The sequence below is a fragment of the Dasypus novemcinctus genome, chromosome 8, assembly GCF_030445035.2.
Source record: "Dasypus novemcinctus isolate mDasNov1 chromosome 8, mDasNov1.1.hap2, whole genome shotgun sequence".
Classification (NCBI taxonomy): domain Eukaryota; kingdom Metazoa; phylum Chordata; class Mammalia; order Cingulata; family Dasypodidae; genus Dasypus; species Dasypus novemcinctus.
Window position 1 is genome coordinate 60191075 of NC_080680.1, and position 21059 is coordinate 60212133.

The window sequence follows — 21059 nt, forward strand, 5'->3', positions numbered from 1 at the left end:
TGTTAATTAATGTGGCTCTCATCTGTTGACGGTGTCGCTCTTCATTAGCCTGAATTTTAGACAGTGCCGTGCTTCATTTTTGGAATGAGGTGGAGAGGGGATAACCTAGCCAGCCATCCTTGTTTGATCTCCTAGATACATACGCAATGCAGAATGCCTGAGCTCTCTTGGTTCCCTGCCCTGTCCTGCTAATCCCAGCTGAGCTCATTATGGTGTAGCCTTGCTGCTACTCTTGGAGCCAGAGCTGTCCAAGCTAATTACTAGTAGCAGCAGAACTGCCTGTTAAGGGTCTGGAGTGGATCTGCTAACATGGTCCTTGGTAGTGACCTGCAAAAAACACGAGGGAATTTCTTTCTTTCTTGCTGTGCACTGCCTGTCCTTTGGGCTTAATGCTGATCCCTTCACATAGGTCTTTTAGCTGCCCTAAGTAAAAAACTTGATGAAAGGTACTCATAGTTTAGAAAACACACAGTTTTCTTTCTTGATCTTATAACTCACATGCTATTATATTCAGCCTTGCAAGAAAATAAAAAAATTATTTTTTTGTAGACAAAAAATAGTTAGGCCAACATAATTAGCCTCTTCTGCTACTTAACCATTTCTTTATTTTCAGTTAATTGTTGACATTCACACCATGGAATTTATTTGAAAGTGTGAATGTCTTTTAGAGTCTCAGAATTTAGTAAATTGTGGTATAATGTAATTAAATATCACTGAATTTTCTTAGCTGGAATATCAGAATCTTATTTTATGTACTATGTGATAATGTGTAACTTTTGATTGTAGCCTCTTTCACGGAAAGATAAACCTTTAATGGAAATGATCTTATCAGATTTAAATGTATGCTCTTAAAGTACAGTAAACCCTATTAGTTTTAAATGTTTGATGCTGATAATGGAGTCTCTTAAATTATTTTATAGATTACAGAATTTGTTATGGAAGTATTTCCTAATAATTTTTTCAACTTTATTGAGGTGTAATTCACAAGCCATACGTTTATTTATATAGTATAAACTATTGCTTTTACTATATACAGGGTTGTATACCCACTATTATAATCAATTTTAGAACATTTAATCACTCCCTAAAGAAACCCTGCTTTGCTTAGCTATCACCTTCTAATCCCCTCAATCCTACAGCCCTAGGCAAAAACTAATCTATAGGATTGCCTATCTAGACATTTTGTATAAATGGAATCATACAATATGTGGTCCATTGTGACTAGCTTCTTTTAGTTAGCATGCTCTATTCAATTTTCATCCACATTGTAGTATGTATCAGTATTTTTCTCTGATAGTCTTTAATGACTTTTTTGTTAGTTTTTGGCTCCCAGCTTCCAGCAGTTATCTAGTTTTATCTTTCAGCCATGTGGGGACTAGTGCCTAAACTTCTACTCCCACTCAGTTCTCAAAGTCTGTGGTCCCCATGGGCAGTATTTGATCCAGGTCTTTCACCATTATAGCTCAGTTTCAGTTTACTGAAGGTAAGGATTTCTTGTCCTTTCTTGGTTTCTACATATTATACTTGCTTTCAATAGTTTGTACTAACAATTTTCATTGCTACTATTACAACTTATCTATGTAAAGTGAGCAGGCAACTCAATATGTAATTTTTATAGTATACCATATGTTTTAAGGATTTAGCCAGTTTATTTAGATAAAGTTAAGAAAACGCATTCATGTAAAATGTTTTACTTTCCAGATTCTCATTAATATTCAATTATAACATTTAGGATTTATTATTATTATTGATATATTTTTGCTTTTTTTTTTTACTACTTTCTATTTCATGATTCAAAATGTCTTTTCTGCTTTATCTTCTGCCTTTATTTTACATTATCACTTAATTTACACATTTTTAAAAATCCTTTATTGCTTTAATTTTGTTAGGATGAACCTTCAAGAAGAACTGGATGAACTTAAAGTGTGTATATCTGTTGATAAAGCAACAATACAAAAATCGAATGTATGTATGGAAGAGAAAAGGGAAGGTAAATTATTTGTGAAAATAAATATTTAACATAGGCAGTTTTTTTTCCAATTTAAAGATTATAAAATTGCTTTATTGTAAAATCCAGTTAAAGTCTTATCTCAGTGCTGTGCAATATACACCAAGAAGCAGTTAGACACTATTACATTAGGAACAAGGACTTAAAAGAAGAAAGACTACATCAAAGCTGTGATTCAAACTCAAAAAGAGAAAGGACTCTTGGGGTCTCCTTCTGGTTATTACAGAGGGTATGGTAAGATCAAAGCACTATGTCAGGTACTGTAGTGTTGCTACAACATTGAGGAATAACTGGGAAAATTAAAGTTGAGAGGAAATGAAGATCTGCATATTGTTTTGTGGGCATACTTAAGTGATTGCAATTTTAGGAATAACTGCCTTTAGTGACAGTGAGGTGCAAGAATAGTCATTATTCAAGAGAAAGAAGCTTATAAAGTTCTCGATCAAGATCCACTAAGTCTTCCCACCCCTACCTTCCCACTCTTCCCATAATCTAAAGCTACTCTGCTGATGTATGAGATGCAAATCTTAATGTTAACACAGGAAGTTTTTAAAATCCTTTTTCTTAATGTTCTATTTTCAATTTTGTCTAAGAACCTTACTCATATTCTCCCTCTTACCACATCTTCAGTCATTGATAATGCCTGAAAACTTCCACATATCATGAGAAAATCAAATAGAGAATACCTAAATGCCACTGTTGTTAATATAATGTCTTTAAAGCTATTAGAAGATTGTGACAGTTTGAAGCTATTTGTGAATCCCAGAAAAGATTGTTCTTGAAGCTAATCCATCCTGTGTGTTTGGAATTCTGTGATTGGATTAGATTCAATTGGAGGCCTTTGATTGGATTCTTTTAGTGAGGTATGACCCAGGGTGGGTCTTCTTCCTCTTGCTGGAGTCCTTTATAAATGGCAAATATAAAGAAACACAGAGAAAAAGTGGCAGAGACAGAGAAACCCCAAGAGGCTGAGAGAGAGTCCCTGGAGACCAGAGGCTAGAATCAGCAGAGCACAGAGACATGGAAAGAGGCCCCTGAGAGGCTCAAAGAGAGAAAGCCAAGAGAAGAGGGGAGAGATTATCCGTAGTCCTGATTATCCTCTGTTGAGCTTAGCCAGGAGGAGGAGGCAGAGACTCAGATGTGCAGAATCACCATTGTGCTTTGCCACATGGCAGAAGTCCAAGATAGCAAGCAGTCGATGTTTAGTGAGATAACATCTCTGATGATGCTTTGATTTGTAAATATTCACAGACACAGATCTGTAAGTTTTTAATATCAGTACATTCCCATTGCAAAAGTCAGCCTGTTTCTGGTATGTTGCTCCCAGCTTTTAGCAAACTAAGAGAGAGAGATTTAACAAGGAGAAAAGATACTCATTTTATTATTTATTGATAAAATTTTCCTAATTTTTGTTTCTTCACAGTTTTGTAAGTAATATTTATTGTATCCAATATCAATAATTCATTTACGTATTCATTTGACATTGCTTTTTTTCCTGGAAATTATTTAGTTCTTATCTGTTATCTTGGAATCAAAATCTTAGCATTAGAAGATAACTTAGAAAACTATAACCTCCCTGACCATTAGACTAAAGTGTTTCAGAAATACGAAATATATCACTCTTTCAATTGCAAGAAGAATATTCTGTGGTGAAATCAGAATAACTATATTTACTTTACCATTTCAGTCATCACTGAACTTGAGTACGTCATTAACGCAAATAAGTAAGGTTGATAGAAAAGTGTTTCTTCTAATTTATCTTTATGGCATCTGAATTATAACTTTTTAGTTTTTTTTTTCTCTTCTTACATTTATTTTTAATTTTACATACCATAAAGATGCTTTTCATAGTGTACAATTCTGTGATTTTTTTCCCCAAATTCTACTCAATTTATTCATTTTTTTAAAAATATAACTTTTTAGGTATTGACAATTCATATTTGTTTTAGTCTTTTAGACTGCCAAAAGCAATATACCAGAATGGATTGGCTTTTACAATGAGGATTTATTGGCTTGCAAGCTTACAGTTTCAAGTTTGGAAAAAAATTCCCCAGTCAAGGCATCAGTAGGTGATGCTTTCTCCCTGAAAACTGGCCGCCAGCAATCCTGGACACCTCTGTCATATGACAAGGCACATGGCTGCATCTGCTGGGTTCTCCCTTTTCTTCAGGTTATGTTCCTTCAGCTTCTTGCTTCTGGCTTTCTCTCTCTCTTCCTTTGAATTTCATTTGTTTATCAAGAACTCCAGTAAGAGGATTTAGACCCTGGGCCAAACCTAACTGAAGTAACCTAATCAAAAGGTCTCACCTAATTAGGTTCATACCCACAGGAATGGACCAGGTTTAAGAACATGATTTTCTGGGGTACATATAGTCTCAAACCACCACAATACATAATAATTAGTTTCCATATTACCCTTAACTGGCTTTTGTCCCTATCACTGTTGTTATTCCTTTTGCTATTACTAAAGTCAGCCATATTTGAATCCCTTTATTTTATACCATTGATAGGTTTCATATTTCAAGCTTACTCTTTCATTGGCTTCTGAAACACTGGGTTTCCCATTTTTCCTCCTACTACTTTTGACAGTATCTTCTCTGTCACTTTAAATGGACCATCTTGCCATTTATCTGTGATAAATGGGAGTCAAATCCTTGTACTTGCTCTACTTTTTAAAAGTAATGACATTCTTGTTTTTTGGAAAATGTATGCAACTTATAAACATTCAAGCAATAAGAAATAATAAAAATAAGAAAGCAAAGAGAAAAATCCTAGCTCACAATCACTTAAAATCATAATTTTTAACATAAAAAAAAATGTGTAAGCATCTCTTAATGCTTATATAGAAAGGATAGATAGATAAAATATTTGTATAAAAAAGAACCATAACATATACTACTTTTAAAAAAGAGGTTTACATTTAATGTTTTATTTGGAGTCAACAAAATAAAGAAGTAACATTAAAGGAACTGTTAAACTTAGAATCATGTTTTAAAGTTTAAATACATCTTCAAGAAATATTAATTTCTAAACTTCCTGCTAGTTTTAAAAAGAATGATTAAAAATATTGAAGATAGAATTATTCTGTGATTTTAAAATTATGTATTTCAATTTTAGGGAGTATTATGAATGAACTTAGTGCCATTCAAGATTTTTTAAAAACCAGTGTCCTTATGAAATATTTCACTTTGTTTCTTCCTCCTTAGAGTTCCACTCATGAAATTATTTTTTTTCTATTTTATCAAGGTCTATAACTTTACAATCTAGTCAACAATAAATTTCTCAATATAAAATCTTATTTCTATGTCTAATGGATTCAGAATTCATTACATATTTTCTTTTAACTTTTTATTTTTAAATATGTCCAAATTTAAGTGACAGTTACAAAAATAATGTAAATCCCATATAGAGAATGCCCACTTAACTCGAGATCTTCCATTGCCATTTTCCACATTTGCCGTACTATTCTATCCATCCATCCATCCAGCTATCACATTGTCTGTTTGCCTGTCCATCAATTTTATGAACACATAAGTGTAGATTGTATACATCATGATCCTTGAACTCTTAATAATGCCATGTTTATTTCCTAAGAAAAGAGATATTCACTTATGTGCAATTATCATGTACAAAAAACCTAACATTGATATAAAGCTTTACAGTCTATATTCCAATTTTTTAAATAAATCCCAAAAATGTCCCTTTGAGCCTTTTCTAATCCCTTGCTCAATCCCATCCTGGGATCCCATGATCCAGGATCATGTATTGCATTTAATTGTCATTTTCTTATAGTTACTCTTTCCTTTTGTTTTTAAATATACATTTTTATTCTTTTAAAAGATACTTAGATTACATAAATGTTACACAAAAAATATGGGGGATTCCCATATGCCTGGCTCCCTATCCCTTGCATATCTTCACATTCACAACATCCTTCATTAGTGTGGTACATTTGTTACAATTGATGAACACATTTTGTAGCATTGCCACTAAGTGTGGATTATAGTTTACATTGTAGTTTATACTCTCTCCCACACAATTTTGTAAGTTATGACAAGATATATAATGACCTGTATCTGTCAGTGCAATGTCATTCAGGACAATTCCCAAGTCCTGAAAATGCTCCCGATTTACACTTATTTTTCCCTCTCCCTCCCCTCAGAACTTCCAGTGGCCACTGTCTCCACATCAATGATACAATTTCTTCCATTGCTAGAATCATAAGTCTATAGTAGAATAACAGCAAGTCTACTCTAGTCCATCTTTCATTCCTCAATCCTGAGGATTCTGGGTTGGTGATGCCAACTCTAATGGAGAGGGGGGCTTATATCCCATGGGGCAGATGGATAGGAGTGTTTTGCTTGCAGTTGCAGACTCTCTCTATTCCTTGGGATGGTCATTGTCCATCATCATCTCCTTGCTAGTTATCCTGGGTAAGTCCAATGAACTGGAGAGTAGGTGTTGGAACTCTGTTAAGATTCAGGGCCCAATTGGCATATGGAGAGCCAAAAGATCTAAGTCTCTTGGACATATACCTATCAACTCTAGTACTAACTATAGTTTCAAATAGAAGGGCCAGAAGAGCCAGATATAGGGAAACCACAACTGAGTCTAACTCTGTCATACTGGGGAGCATAAATTCCAAAGTAGAGCCCAGTGGCAGGGTACCAAACTCCTGGGATGACTGCCCTGCCTTTAGTGTCTGGGTGTCTTCAGAGCCCTTAGTAGCCCCACTATTTGAGGCCATATTTACTTTGGCAGTCAATGAGATGTACATATGCTTAACCTCTGGCATGACCTCCCAAATCACTTTTGAATTTTCTTAGCCATATAAACTCATTTGTCCTTGCTCTTTCCCCCTTCTGGTCAAGGTCTTTTCCAGTTGCATTGCTAGTTGGTACCTGGTAGTAATCCCTTGGTGCCAGGAAGGCTCATCCCCTTGGTGTCCTGTCCCACACTGAGGGGAAGGTAATGCATTTATATGCTAAGTTTGGCCTAGAGAGAGGCCACATTTAAGCAACAAGGAGGTTCTCAGGAGGTAACTCTTAGGCACCCTATAATGCTAGGCTAAGTTTCAATTTCAAAATTAAAGGTTCATAAGTACACTCATCACAATCAAGGGCCCATCAATGGTCCATTCTGCTTCACTAGTTATTGCCTCTATACTCACAGGATTTTTCTTGTCCCTTTAGAGAATATGGCAGAGTTCCCCAGGATGGGAATTTGATATTCATTCAGTTATTGTGTGAATCTCCACCCACCATGGCAATACCCCATGAACACTTGAACACATTCATATGCCTTATACGTATATCCCAGGTGAACCTCCTCACATGGACCCCCCATCTCTGACACTCTGCAACAGTAGTCCTCCCCTGCTCAGTTGTAACCCTTTTTTGATCCAAAATGTCTTTAGAAATGAAGTTAAAAAAATAACCAAATACAATTAATAAGAAAATGAAATAATAATAACAGTTTTAGAAATAAATAAAATCCAAAAATAATTTTTTTAAATAATAAAATAGTGTAAAATTAAAACAATTTTTTGACATGTCTTTTATCACTATAAGATTTGTTGTCTTGTATGCACAGTGACATTTTTTTTCTGTTTATTCCCCCAGTGTCTAATTTTTTTCATTTTGTCTTCAAAGAAGCTGTAGGTTACAGAAAAATCATGTACAGAATATAGGTAATTCCCATATACCCAACATCCTCCCCTTTTTCCCCATTCACCTATTAATAACATTTTAAATGTGGATGGTGCATTTGTTACAATTGATGTACAAATACTGAAACATTGCTACTAACCATGGCCAATGATTTACATTATGGTTTACATTTTGGTCCATATACTTTTATAAATTTGATGAAACATGGTCAATATCCATCATTTCTTTTTTTTAAATTGTGAGAACATATATATAACATAAGCTTCCCCATCTCTGCCACTTCTAAGCAAAGCATTATGGGATTAATCACCTTCACAGTATTAGAGTCCACTAAGTACCTTCCATGACTAAAACTTTCCCACCTGCCCAAACAGAAACCCCATTCCCATTATGTGTTAACTTTCTGTTTCTCACTCTTGGCAACCTGTACTCTAATTTTTGTCCTTATAAGTTTGCATCTTTTCTGTGTAGTTACTGTGGGGCTTCAATTTAACATCCTAAATCTATTAACAATAGTGTTTGCTTTAATACCAATTTAACTTCAATAGTATATAGAAACTATTCCTATACCCCTAAATCTCTCCACCTTTAAGTAGTTATTGACAAAAATTACATGTTTATTATGAATCCATTTATCATTACATTTTATGCATTTGCCTTTTAAATCCTGGAGGAAGTAAAAATTGGAGTTACAAACTGAAAAGAGTAGTACTGGCATTTATATTTGCTTGTGTCATTTTCTTCACTAAAGATTTTTATTTCTTCATGAGGCTTTGATCTATTGTCTGTTGTCTTTTCCTTTCAACCTGCTGAACTCTCTTTAGCACCAGTCTATGGTGACAAACGCCCACTGATTTGTGTATCAGGGAATATCTTAATTCCCCCCTCATTTTCAAAAGAAAGTTTTGCTTGCCATAGAATTTTTGGTTAGCAGATTTTTTTTTGGCTTTAGGACTTTAAATATGTCATCTCCTTATCTGTCTCTTGTACATGACACAGTGCTTCTCTCTTGTGGCATTCCGGATTCTTTCTTTCTCTTTGGCATTTAACTGTTTGATTATTATGTGTCATGGCATGGTCTATATGGGTTTATCCTGTTTGGAGTTTGTTGAGCATCTTAGAGATATATATTCTTGTCTTTCGTGAAATTAATTAAAAAAATTTTTTTTTGTCCTTTTCTGTCTTTTCTTTCCTTTTGGCTTTCCATGATGTATATATGTATGCTTGATAATGTCCCACAGTTTCCTTAGGCTATGTTCACTTTTCCTTCTTTCTTTCTTCTATCTTTCATCTATTCCTCAGACTGAATGATTAAAATTAAAATTGTCTTATCTTCCAGTTCACTGATTCTTTCTTCTGCCAGCTGCAATGTGGTGTTGAACCACTCTAGGAAATATTTAATTTCAGATACTGTGGTCTTCAGACCTGGTAGTTCCTTTTCACTATTTCCATCTCTATTGATATTATCTTTGTGTTCATCTATCATTTTCCTGTCTTCCTTTAGTTACTTGTCCATGTTTTCCTTTAGCTCTTTGAGTATTTTTAGGACCATTTTTTAAAAGGATTTATCTGTTATGCCCTGGGTGCTATAGCAATGAAAGTCCTATAGCAATCCCTTGCCCTAGGCAGCAAGACTTGACTGCTCTGGCATTCTGTAGCAGAGCTCTGAGGGCTGCCTTCTATACATTTCTGGGATGGTGAGTCCCGCAGGCCACCAGACAGATTGGGCAAAACATACATGTTCCTAATATTTGCCTGACAATCTGTTTCCCTCTCAAACCAGGACCTGAGATCCCTACTGGGAGCATTGTCCAGCTCCACACTGAGCTGGTGAGAGATAGGTGAGTGACCAGCCAGAGTATCATACAATCATATCACTTTTAAATAGACTTTTTCTTGATTTGGCATTTGTCTTGTTTCTGCAGTCCTGTAACTGTTTTCTAGTGCTTTGAGAAAGATGTTTCTATCAGTTTATATTGGTGTTCGAAGTTTCTGTGTGGAAACAGAGCTGTGAAATTCTCACTACACTCTTTTGATCCTTGCCAAAATGCTCATTAAAGCATTACTTTTCCATTCTGCATTTTTAATTTGATTTATTTCTAGATTAGCTAGATATAATTAAAATATGCACTTTTTTCATGAAAAAAAGTAAGTGCTTATATGTATTTTAGAATAAGTTTCAATTATCTTTCTAGTCAAGGGACACATTGCTGGGTGGTAATTATATTGGAGTACATGTGGGTTTTTTCCTCCCAAAACTTCCTATATATTATTATTATTATTTTAAAAATTTATTATTTATTTATTTCTCTCCCCTTCCCTGCCCCCTTGTCCCCCCTCCCCCCCAGTAGTCTGCACTCTGTGTCCATTTGCTGTGTGTTCTTCTGTATCTGCTAGAATTCTTGTCAGCAGCACCCAGAATCTGTGTTGTTTGTTGCATCATCTTGCTGTGGCAGCTCTCCGTGTGTGTGGCACCATTCTTGGGCAGGCCGCACTTTTTTTGCACTGGGCGGCTCTCCTTATGGGGTTCACTCCTTGCGCATGGGGCTCCCCTACATGGGGGACACCCCTGCGTGGCATGGCACTCCTTGCGCGCATCAGCACTGTGCATGGGCCAGCTGCCCACGGGTCAAGGAGTCCCGGGGTTTGAACCGTGGACCTCCCATGTGGTAGGTGGACGCTCTATCCATTGGGCCAAGTTGGCTTCCTCAATGATGTATTTTTGATTCTCAACTTTTCAAGTTTCCATTTTGTTTTATTTGGATGTTTTATCTCTTCTGTGAGCTCATATTTTGTTAAATTAAGATTTTTGATAAGTTCTTTTCTTTTTTTAAATTGTGTTTTCTTAGAGATGGGTTTTAAATCTGTATTTTGTTAAATATCTAGTTCAATCCACCTATAACAGATGTTTCCTGCTTTGTGAAGAAGAACCTCAGGGCTTCCAATTGTTTTCTGATTTCTTCCTGGAATCGTGGATATAATCAGCTCTGAAGATTTTTAACTTTTCTGCTGATCTTTATTAATTTGTGTAGGTACAGATTTCTATATTGTATCATTTTCTTTCTGCCTGAAGGACTTCTTTTAATATTTCTTGTAGTGTACATCTACTGATGATAAATTCTTTGAGCTTTTATATGTCTAAAAGAAAGTACTTTTCTTCAGTTTCTAAAGATATTTACATTAAATATTCTATATTGACAGATTTTTTTCTTTTATACTTTAAAAATTTATTCTATCACCTTCTGTGTTAAATTGTTTCTGATGAGAGTTCTGCTGTTATTCTTACCTTTGTTGCACTGTCCGTGATGTATCTTTTTTTATTCCTCTGCTGATGAGACCATAAACCACTCCTGAGCCTGTTAGCTTCAGAGATTATTTCCTTGATTAATTTGGGTGGTTCATTCTTTGACCTTGGGTAGTTTTCTCACATGTGTGTGCTCATCAATACTCAGCTGAAGACCCAAGGGAAACCCTATTATATATTCAGAGTTTCTGAACAGATCTCTGCTCTCTGGCATTTTGCCATGCAAGCTCTAGCCTACTTGACCTCCCTGGCCTCCCTGGCCTCCCTGACCTCTGGGCTCTGTGTGTTCAATTTGGAAAGACTGGGAATCAATTTAGGTTCCTTCTTTCTATGCTGTAACCTTGAAACTCAATCTAGACAGTAATCTGGGGTCAACCTTAGGGCTTACTTCATTTGTTTCTGTAAGGGATGACTATCTTGCATTTGTCTTATGTGCAATGTTTGAAAAGCATTTTTCATATATTTTATGTAGTTTTTTAGTTGTTTCATGTGAAAGGGTAAATCTGGTCTCTCAGACTTATCATTACTGTAATTGAAAATGTATTCCCTGGGTTAAAATTCCTAATGTATATGACGAATAACATTTTACTGTATTTCTTATATCCTACTACCTGTTTTCACTTGGCTATTTTATAGGGATCTGAAGAGTTAAAAAAAGTCCTTCAAAAATTTCATTACCTTTTCTCTCAAATCAGTTCTACCTACTCTAGACCACCCACATGAACACATTAAGTTCTTACCACACTAAATTTTACTTTACTGAAGATGGCATTTCATAGTATGAGTCTTTAATTTGTACAGCCCTACAAGATCTGTACCACAAATGCACATGTTTATTCATAAGCCAGTTCTTATGGTATTCTTCATTGGAAGCTGAGGGTTTGTGTATTGGTCAAACAGCACAACAAACAGGCAATAAAATGATCCTCATTCACCAACAGCAAGCATTTCTTTCTTTCACATGAACCAATGGGTTAGCTATAGCTGCTGTTCTTGCTGTAGATCATCTGGGCAAGTTCAATTTCAGGCTACAGGTTGAGTTCACTTATGCTCCATATGTATAATTCTGGTACTCAAAAGGTCAAGTGTAAAATTAGGCCTAGATTTAGAACTGGCATCTTATAATGTCCATCGACATTTCTTAGAAAGCAGTCACCTTAGTAAATGCAGCTAACAGCAATTCATATTACTGGTATTAGTGCCACTGGAGGTGTGGGGGAAAGAATGTTTTCTGAACAATAATGTAAAATACCACAGTTCACCCACCTATGTACAAATATTCATTTTCTCTCACTTTCAAAATATATTCTGTACTTTCTCAGCACATCCAAAAGTTTCATCCTATTATTGAATCAGGTTTCAGATCTAGAATATCATTTTAGTTTCAACATCAGAGAAATACAATCTAAAAAGACAAGTTATCTGCCCCTCGCCCAACCAATCTACGGTGTTGAGCAAGTATAAGGTAAACTCAGTAAACCCTCCTATTTTAGTTTGCCAAATGGATGCCAATGCAAAGTATCAGAAATGGGATGTTTTTATAAAGGGGATTTATTTGGGGTAAAAGCTTACAGTCCCAAGGCTATGAAAAGTCCAAACTTAGGCACAGTCAGAGATGCTTTCTCACCAAAGTCAACTTATTGATCCTGGCATATTGCCACATAGTGAAGCAAGATGGCTGCCCTAAGTTTCAGCCTTTTCCTCCAGGCTCACTGTTTCCTCTGAACTGGTCTGTGGGCCCAGCCTCTTGGGGCTTTGTGCTTGAGTGATCCTGTAGTCCTCTGTCTTACATGGCAGGATCAAACATGGTGGCTTCCTTTTCCTGTGCCTGTCTGAGTGGGTCTCTCTGTTTCCATTTATATCAGACCCAGCAAAGGGTCGAGACTCAACCTAAGTCAAGACTCACTGACTTGTCCTATCAAAATCCCTACAAAGATCCCATCAAATAATCTAATCAAAGATCCCTCAACCGAATTTAATGTAATCACAGGGTATCACATCTAGAGGATAGTTTAGTTTACAGACGTAATATTTCTCTGTCTTGGATTCATAAAGTAACTTAAAACTGCCATACCTCCCATTTTAAAAGATGAATGAGAGACACTTAGCAGTCCATGGTTCATGTGCCACTTGCTCCTGTACCACTTGCTCCCCCTACCCCTCACTCCCAAAATGGTGCTTCTTCCTCTTGCCTGGGATTATGGCTTATTTCTTTTTTTGTTTGTTTGTTTTTCCCCAAATTCTACTCAATTTATTCATTTTTTAAAAGTTATTACATTAAAAAAATATGAAGGTCCCCATTCACCCCCACCGCCCCCACCCCACCACTTCCCCCACAGTAACACTCTCCCCCATCATCATGACACATCCATTGCGTCTGGTAAGTACATCTCCGGGCATCACTGCACCCCATGTCCTGTGTTCCACACCATAGCCCACGCTCTCCCACGCTCCATCCAGTGAGCCATGGGAGGACATACGACATCCGGCAGTTGTCCCTAGAGCACCACCCAGAACAACTCCAAGTCCCGAGAATGCCTCCACATCTCATCTCTTCCTCCCATTCCCCGCACCCAGTAGCCACCATGGCCACTTTTTCCACACCAATGCCACATTTTCTCGATTATTAACCACAATAGTTCATGAATAGGATATCATTAAGTCCACTCTGATCCTTACTATATTCCTCCTTCCTGTGGACCTTGGTTTGGTTGTGTCCATTCCACATCTATGTCAAGAGGGGGTTTAGATTCCACATGAATATTGGATGCAATCCTCCTGCTTTCAGTTGTAGGCACTCTAGGCTCCATGGTGTGGTGGTTGACATTCTTCAACTCCATGTTAGCTGAGTGGGGTAAGTCCAATAAATCAGAGTGTAGGGACTGAAGTCTGTTGAGGCTCAGGGCCTGGCTATCATATTATCAGTCCAGAGATTCAAATCCCCTAGATATATCTTAAACCCCAGCACCAACTACAATTCCAGTAAAGTAGCATGAAAGGCTTGTGAAAAGAGATCCCATCTGAGTCCAGCTCCATCACGTAGAAACACCAGCTCCAACACGCAGAAACACCAGCTCCAAAGAAGGGCCAACTGGCATGACAGTGAACCCCATCTGCCATGACCATAGAACTGTGGGTCTCTTTAGCCCTCAAAAGGACCAATATCTGGGGTTGTATCTACTTTATCTGTCTCTGAGACTCTGCTCAGGTGTGCATAAGGGCAATCCTTCTGACAACCTCCAGACTCTTTTTTAGAGACTCATAGCCATGTGAACTCATTTGTCCTTTCCATTTCCCCCTTAATTTAGGTCAAAAAGCATTTTTAACTCCTGTTATTATATGTAGACAGGGATATTCTGCTGGACTGTGTTGAACCTTTAATTTAAGGTCATTTTCTAGTTACATCATCAGCTGGTACTTGGTCGTGATCCCTCGGTGCCAAGGAGGCTCATCCCCGGGTGTCATGTCCCATGTTGGGGGGAAGGCATTGCATTTACATGCTGAGTTTGGCTTCGAGACTGGCCACATTTGAGTAACACAGAGGCTGTCAGGAGGGAACTCTTACGCACAGTGCTGCTCTAGGCCTTGTTCTTTTTTCAGGTGTATAGGCTCACAAGCATAGTCATTAGTATCAGGGGCTCACTGTTGGACCCTCATTCCTTCCTGATCCTTACCGTTGCACCTGGGGGACTGCTGCTGCTCCCCTAGGGACCATGACAGAGCCCTCCCCGGCGAGGAACCCAGTACCCTCCCAACTGTTGTTTTTAATTGTTTCCACTTTGAGTATATCCAAACATTTCCATGCACCCTGGACACATGCCCTGTATAACTCCCTGTCAACCATATATCGCCTGTCAATAACATCCCATACCAGTATTCTTCCACTGCCATTGTTGAACCACTCTGTGATTCAAAACTTCCTGAAAAGTGAAGCCCAATATAATGTCCAGTTTCCTTACTAGTAAAATGGAATATAGCGATGAGTTTAAAGGTTAGATATAGAATACATATTGATTTGGAAAAATTCTACATCCTATCTTTTTCTTTTCTTTTTTCCTAATTATTGAGCTTCTCTTCACAAGAGCCTTAGATCACAAACTCATATATACAATATACAGTACTCCCACATATCCATTATAAAACCTTTTCCCTTCCACAGTGTTAATCTTTTAACTTATTCATATCATATGTACTGAAACTGATGTACAGATATTGAGACAATAGCTTTCAAACAAGGTGACATTTGTTTTTACATTGTGGTTTATACTTTAGGCTATACAGTTTTCTAAATTTTTTAGTTATCCTCTGTTTTACATTATGGTTTACATTATTAGTCTGTCGTCCCCTATATGTTTTTGGTGTAATATTACAAGTTTTATATCCATCCTTGTGTACTCTTGTGAAACACTTCTTTTGCCCTCACATTTACTTTGGTTCCATCTATTCAATATCTATTTCCCCCTCCCCTTGGGGCCCACAGTGACAGTCAGTCTTCATTTTTTGAGGAGCCATGTTCAGAGATACTTGCAACAGTGTTGAGGGCTTGACTTGCTCAACTGCCCTAATGCCCTGGGAGCCACCCTTTCTCTTGAGAGATACAGTTCCCTCTATTTGATGACATTAGTCCTCCCCAGGATGTGGGTATACCTTCACTCTCATTATATGGGTCTCTACCCAATGGTATAACCCACTCTGGCAAAATGATCATTCAGATATTCCCTATGAGTCTGTCCTGCGTCAGATTATCCCCTTTGAGTATCTTAAACAGGTAACTTTCCTAATTATATTTTGAAAAGGTTTTCTCAGCATTTTACTTTCAACCAACACCTGACAATCTCCTATGTTCATATGTTGCCCCTCCTTCCCCCCAATTTTTTGGGCAATATTACTCATCCGCCCATCCCTAGCCCCCCTCAAACCTGCAAAGCCCCACCCCAAGGTAACCTTATGCCCCCATTTTATCTCTTCTTTGTGCACATACTTACCGCCAGCTTATCATAGATTTCACCCATGTAGATGTCAGTTTACATCCTTCCTCTACCCCCCGATTTCCGGTAAGCCTATCTTCCAGTCTCTAGCTCTCTGAGGCAGCTTGCTTATTTCATATCATTGAGGTCATGCAGTATTTGTCCTTCAATGCCTGGGCTGCTTCATTCAACATAAGGTTCTCAAGATTCATCCATGTTATCACGTGTGTTTGTAGTGTATTTGTTCTTAAAGCTGAGTAGTGTTCCCATTGTATGTATATACCACATTTTATTGATCTACTCATCTGTTGATGGGCATTTGGGTTGATTCCAACTTTTGGCGATAGCAAACAATGCTGCTATGTACATTGGTGTGCATATATCAGTTTGTGTCCTTGTTTTCAGTTCTGATGGGTATATACCCAGCAGCGGTATTGCTGGGTCATATGGCAAATCTATGGTTAGTTTTTTGAGAAACCGCCAAACTGTCCTCCAGAATGATTGGATCCTTCTGCATTCCCACCAGCAGTGGATGAGTGTTCCCATTTCTTCACATCCTCTCCAGCATTTGTATTCTTCTGTTTTTTTCATAGCTGCCAATTTTATGGGAGTAAGATGGTATCTCATTGTAGTTTTGATTTGCATTTCCCTGATAGCTAGAGATTTGGAGCATTTTTTCATGTGCTTTTTAGCCATTTGTATTTCTTCTTTGGAGAAGTGTCTGTTTAAATCTTTTTCTCATTTTTTAAATGGGTTGTTTATCTTTTTATTTTCAAGATATAGTAGTTCTTAATATGTGCAAGTTATAAGTCTCTTATCGGATATATGGTTGCCAAATATTTTCTCCCATTGTGTAGGTTCCCTTTTTACTTTCTTGACAAACTCCTTTGAGGTGCAGAAGGCTTTAATTTTGAGGAAGTCCTATTTATCTATTTGTTCTTTTGCTGCTTATGCTTTTGGTGTGATGTTCATGAAGCCATTTCCTATTATAAGGTCTTGTAGATGTTTCCCTACACTGCTTTCCAAGGTCTTTATGGTCTTGGCTCTTATATTTAGGTCTTTCATCCATGTTGAGTTGATCTTTATGTAAGGTGTGAGATGGTAATCCTCTTTCATTCTTCTACATATGGATATCCAGTTCTCCAGGCACCATTTGTTGAATAGGCCATTCTTTCCCAGTTGAGAGGTTTGGTGGCTTTATCGAATATTATATGGCTATATACATGAGGTTCTATATCTGAACTTTCAATTCGATTCCATTGGTCTGTGTGTCTCTCCTTATGCCAATACCATGCTGTTTTCACTACTGTAGCTTTGTAGTATGTTTTGAAGTCAGGTAGTGTGATTCCTCCAATTTTGTTTTTCTTTTTCAATATGTCTTTGGCTATTCAGGGCTTCTTTCCTTTCCAAATAAATTTCATAGTTAGTTTTTCTAGTTCCTTATAGAAGGCTGTCTTGATTTTTATTGGGATTGCATTGAATGTGTAGATCAGTTTTGGTAGGATAGACATCTTAATAATATTTAGTGTTCCTATCATGAACAGGGAATATTCTTCCATTTATTTAGGTCTTCTTTGATTTCCTTGAACAGTCTTGTATAGTTTTTGGTGTATAAGTTTTTTACATCTTTAGTTAAATTTATTCCTATATACTTGATTTTTTAATTTACTATTGTGAATGGTATTTGTTTCTTGGTTTCCTCCTGATCTTGCTCATTATTGGTGTACAGAAATGCTACTGATTTTTGCACATTGATCTTATAACCTGCGACTTTACTAAACTCATTTATGAGTTCTAGAAGCTTTCTTGTAGACCTCTCAGGGTTTTCTATGTATAGGATCATGTCATCTGCAAATAATGAAATTTTGACTTCTTCCTTTCCAATTTGAATGCCTTTTATATCTGGTTCTTGCCTCAGGGCTCGAGCAAGTACTTCTAAGACAATGTGAAATAGAAGGGGAAAAAGTGGGTATCCTTGTCTTGTTCCTGACTTTAGAGGAAAGGATTTTAGGATTTCTCCATTGTAAACAATGTTGGCTGTAGGTATTTCATATATACTCTTTATCATGTTCAAAAAATTTCCTTGTATTCCAATCTTTTGGAGTGTTTTTATCAAGAAAGGGTGCTGTATTTTGTCAACTGCTTTTTCTGCATCTATAGATATAATCATGTGATTTTTTTCTTTCAATCGGTTTATATGGTGTATTACATTGATTGATTTTCTTATGTTGAACCATCCTTGCATACCTGGAATGAATCTCACTTGGTCGTGGTGTATAATTTGTTTAATGTGTTGTGAATATGATTAGCAAGTATTTTGTTGAGTATTTTTGCGTCTAGGTACATTAGAGAAATTGGTCTGTAATTTTCCTTTCTTGTGGTGTCTTTGTTTGGCTTTGGTACTAGGGTAATGTTGGCATCATAGAAGGATTTAGGCAATGTTCCTTCTTTTCGATTTTTTGGAAGAGTTTCAGCAGGATTGGTGTTAGTTCTTTCTGGAATGTTTTGTAGAATTCACCTGCGAAGCCGTCTGGCCTTGGGCTCTTCTTAGTTGGGAGGTTTTAATGACCGATTCTATCTCTTTACTTATGATTGGTTTGTTGAGATCATCAATTTCTTCTTTCGTCAATATAGGCTGCTTATGTGTTTCTAGGAATTTGTCCATTTCCTCTGAATTGTCATTTTTGTTGGAATATAGTTTTTCAAAGTATCCTCTTATGATAGTGTTTATTTCTGTGGGGTCAGTGGTGATATCTCCTTTCTCATTTCTTATTTTGTGTATTTGCATCTTCTCTCTTTTTTTCTTTGTTAGTCTTGCTAAAGGTTTGTCAATTTTATTGATCTTCTCAAAAAACCAGCTCTTGGTCTTGTTTATCTTTTCAAGTGCTTTCTTATTTTCTATTTCATTTAGTTCTGCTCTTATCTTTGTTATTTCCTTCCTTCTTCTTCTTGTGGGATTACTTTGTTATTTTTTTTCTAATTCCTCCAAATGTGCAGTTAGTTCTTCAATTTTAGCTTTCTTCTTTTTTGGTGTATGAATTTATGGCTATAAATTTCCCTTTCAGTACTGCTTTTGCTGCATCCCATAAATTTTGGTATGTTGTGTTATCATTATCATTTGTTTCAAGGTAGTCATTGATTTCTTTTGAGATTTCCTCTTTGACCCACTGTTTTTCTAAGAGTGTGCTGTTTAATTTCCAAATCTTGGTGTGAGAAATGGGCCTCTGGCCCTTGCAAATTTCCAGCTTCACTCCACTGTGGTCAGAGGTATTATTTTGTATGATTTCGATCTTTCTGAATTCATTAAGCCTTTCTTTGTGGCCTAGCATATGGTCTATCTTGGAGAATGATCCATGTGCACTTGAGAAAAATGAATATCCTGCTGTGTTTGAGTGTAATGATCTGTATATGTCTATTAGATCCAGCTCCTCTAATATACTGTTCAAATATTTTGTTTCTTTAGTGATTCTCTTTTGAGATGTTTTGTCCAGAGTTGATAGTGGTGTATTAAAGTCCCCCACTATAATTGTAGATGCATCTATTCTTTCACTTAGTTTTTCCAGCTTTTGCCTCATGTATTTAGAGGTGCCCTTGTTAGGAGCATAAATATTTATGATTGTTTGTTCTTCTTGAGAGATTGTCCCTTTCACTAATATGTAGGAGGTACTAGTTTATTCCTTTCAAAGATTATTAAGCATAAGGTATCTCAACTTGAGAGACATATTTTAATGCCAAATTCTTGGAAATCTTTTAAACTTTTTGTTATTACAAAGGTTAAAAGTTCACAGAAAAATCACCCTTGAACAGTCACCCTATTATTAACACTTTTCATTCATGTAATAACTTGGTGACAATTGTAGAAACAATATTATTATAATTATACTCTTAACCTGTACTTCATAACTTACATTAAGGTTCATTGTGCTGTACATTCTTATGTTTTATAAAAAAAATCTGTTCTAGTAACATGTACATCTTAAAATTTCCCTTTTTAAGGACATTCCAGTATATAAATAAATAGCATTAATTATATTAACATTGTAGAGCTACCCCCACCATCTATTACCAAAAAATTACCATCACCTGTACCTATCATTCATTATCTTCCCATTCCCTACTCTCACCTGGGCCCTGGTAAACTGTATTTTAGTTTCTGACTCTATGAATTTGCTTATTCTAAATTGTTACTATCAGTGAGATCATACAATATTTTTCCTTTTGCATCTGGCTTATTTTACTCATCATGATGTTTTCAGGGTTTATCTATGTTGTCACATATATCAGAATGACATTCTTTTTTTAGTGCTGAATAATATTCTATGGATATGTCAGATTTTGTTTATCTATTCTTCTGTAGGTAAACGTTTCGTAGCTACCACTTTTGGATATTGTGAAGAATGCTGCAGTGAATATCAATGTGCATGTATCTGTTCAAGTCCTTTCTTTCAATTCTTTTGGTTATATACCTAGAAGTGGGTTTCCATGTAATTTGATATTCCTATATAATTGAACATATGATGTTTCTATATAATTTTCTGAGGAATTGCCAAACTCTTTTACACAGTGGCTGCACCATTTCACATTCCCACCAACAATGAACAAGTGTTCCTGTTTTTCCACATTATTTCCAACACTTGTTTTTTTGTTTTCATTTTTTTAACAGTTGCCATTTTCCTGGGTATAAAAGGTATCTCATTTTGGTTTTGATTTTTTTTTTTTTTAAAGATTTATTGATTTATTTAATTCCCCCCCCTCCCCTGGTTGTCTGTTCTTGGTATCTATTTGCTGCGTCTTGTTTCTTTGTCTGCTTCTGTTGTCGTCAGCGGCACGGGAAGTGTGGGTGGCACCATTCCTGGGCAGGCTGCTCTTTCTTTTCACGCTGGGCGGCTTTCCTCACGGGCGCACTCCTTGCACGTGGGGCTCCCCCACGCGGGGGACACCCTTGCGTGGCACGGCACTCCTTGCACGCATCAGCACTGCACGTGGGCCAGCTCCACACGGGTCAAGGAGGCCCGGGGTTTGAACCGCGGACCTCCCATATGGTAGACGGACGCCCTAACCACTGGGCCAAAGTCCGTTTCCCTTGACTTGAATTTATCTAATGGCCAGTG

At 36.8% G+C, this 21059-nt stretch overlaps 1 protein-coding gene across 4 annotated transcripts in view; it reads left to right on the top strand.

The window, feature by feature from the left end:
• CNTLN (centlein) overlaps nt 1-21059 on the top strand; it is a 425457-nt gene that overhangs the window by 231626 nt on the left and 172772 nt on the right. For all 4 annotated transcript variants that reach the window (XM_058301902.2, XM_058301903.2, XM_058301901.2 and 1 more), the window contains one exon: nt 1890-1990. In XM_058301902.2, coding sequence (XP_058157885.1) covers nt 1890-1990 — 101 coding nt within the window. The remainder of the gene's footprint in view (nt 1-1889; nt 1991-21059) is intronic.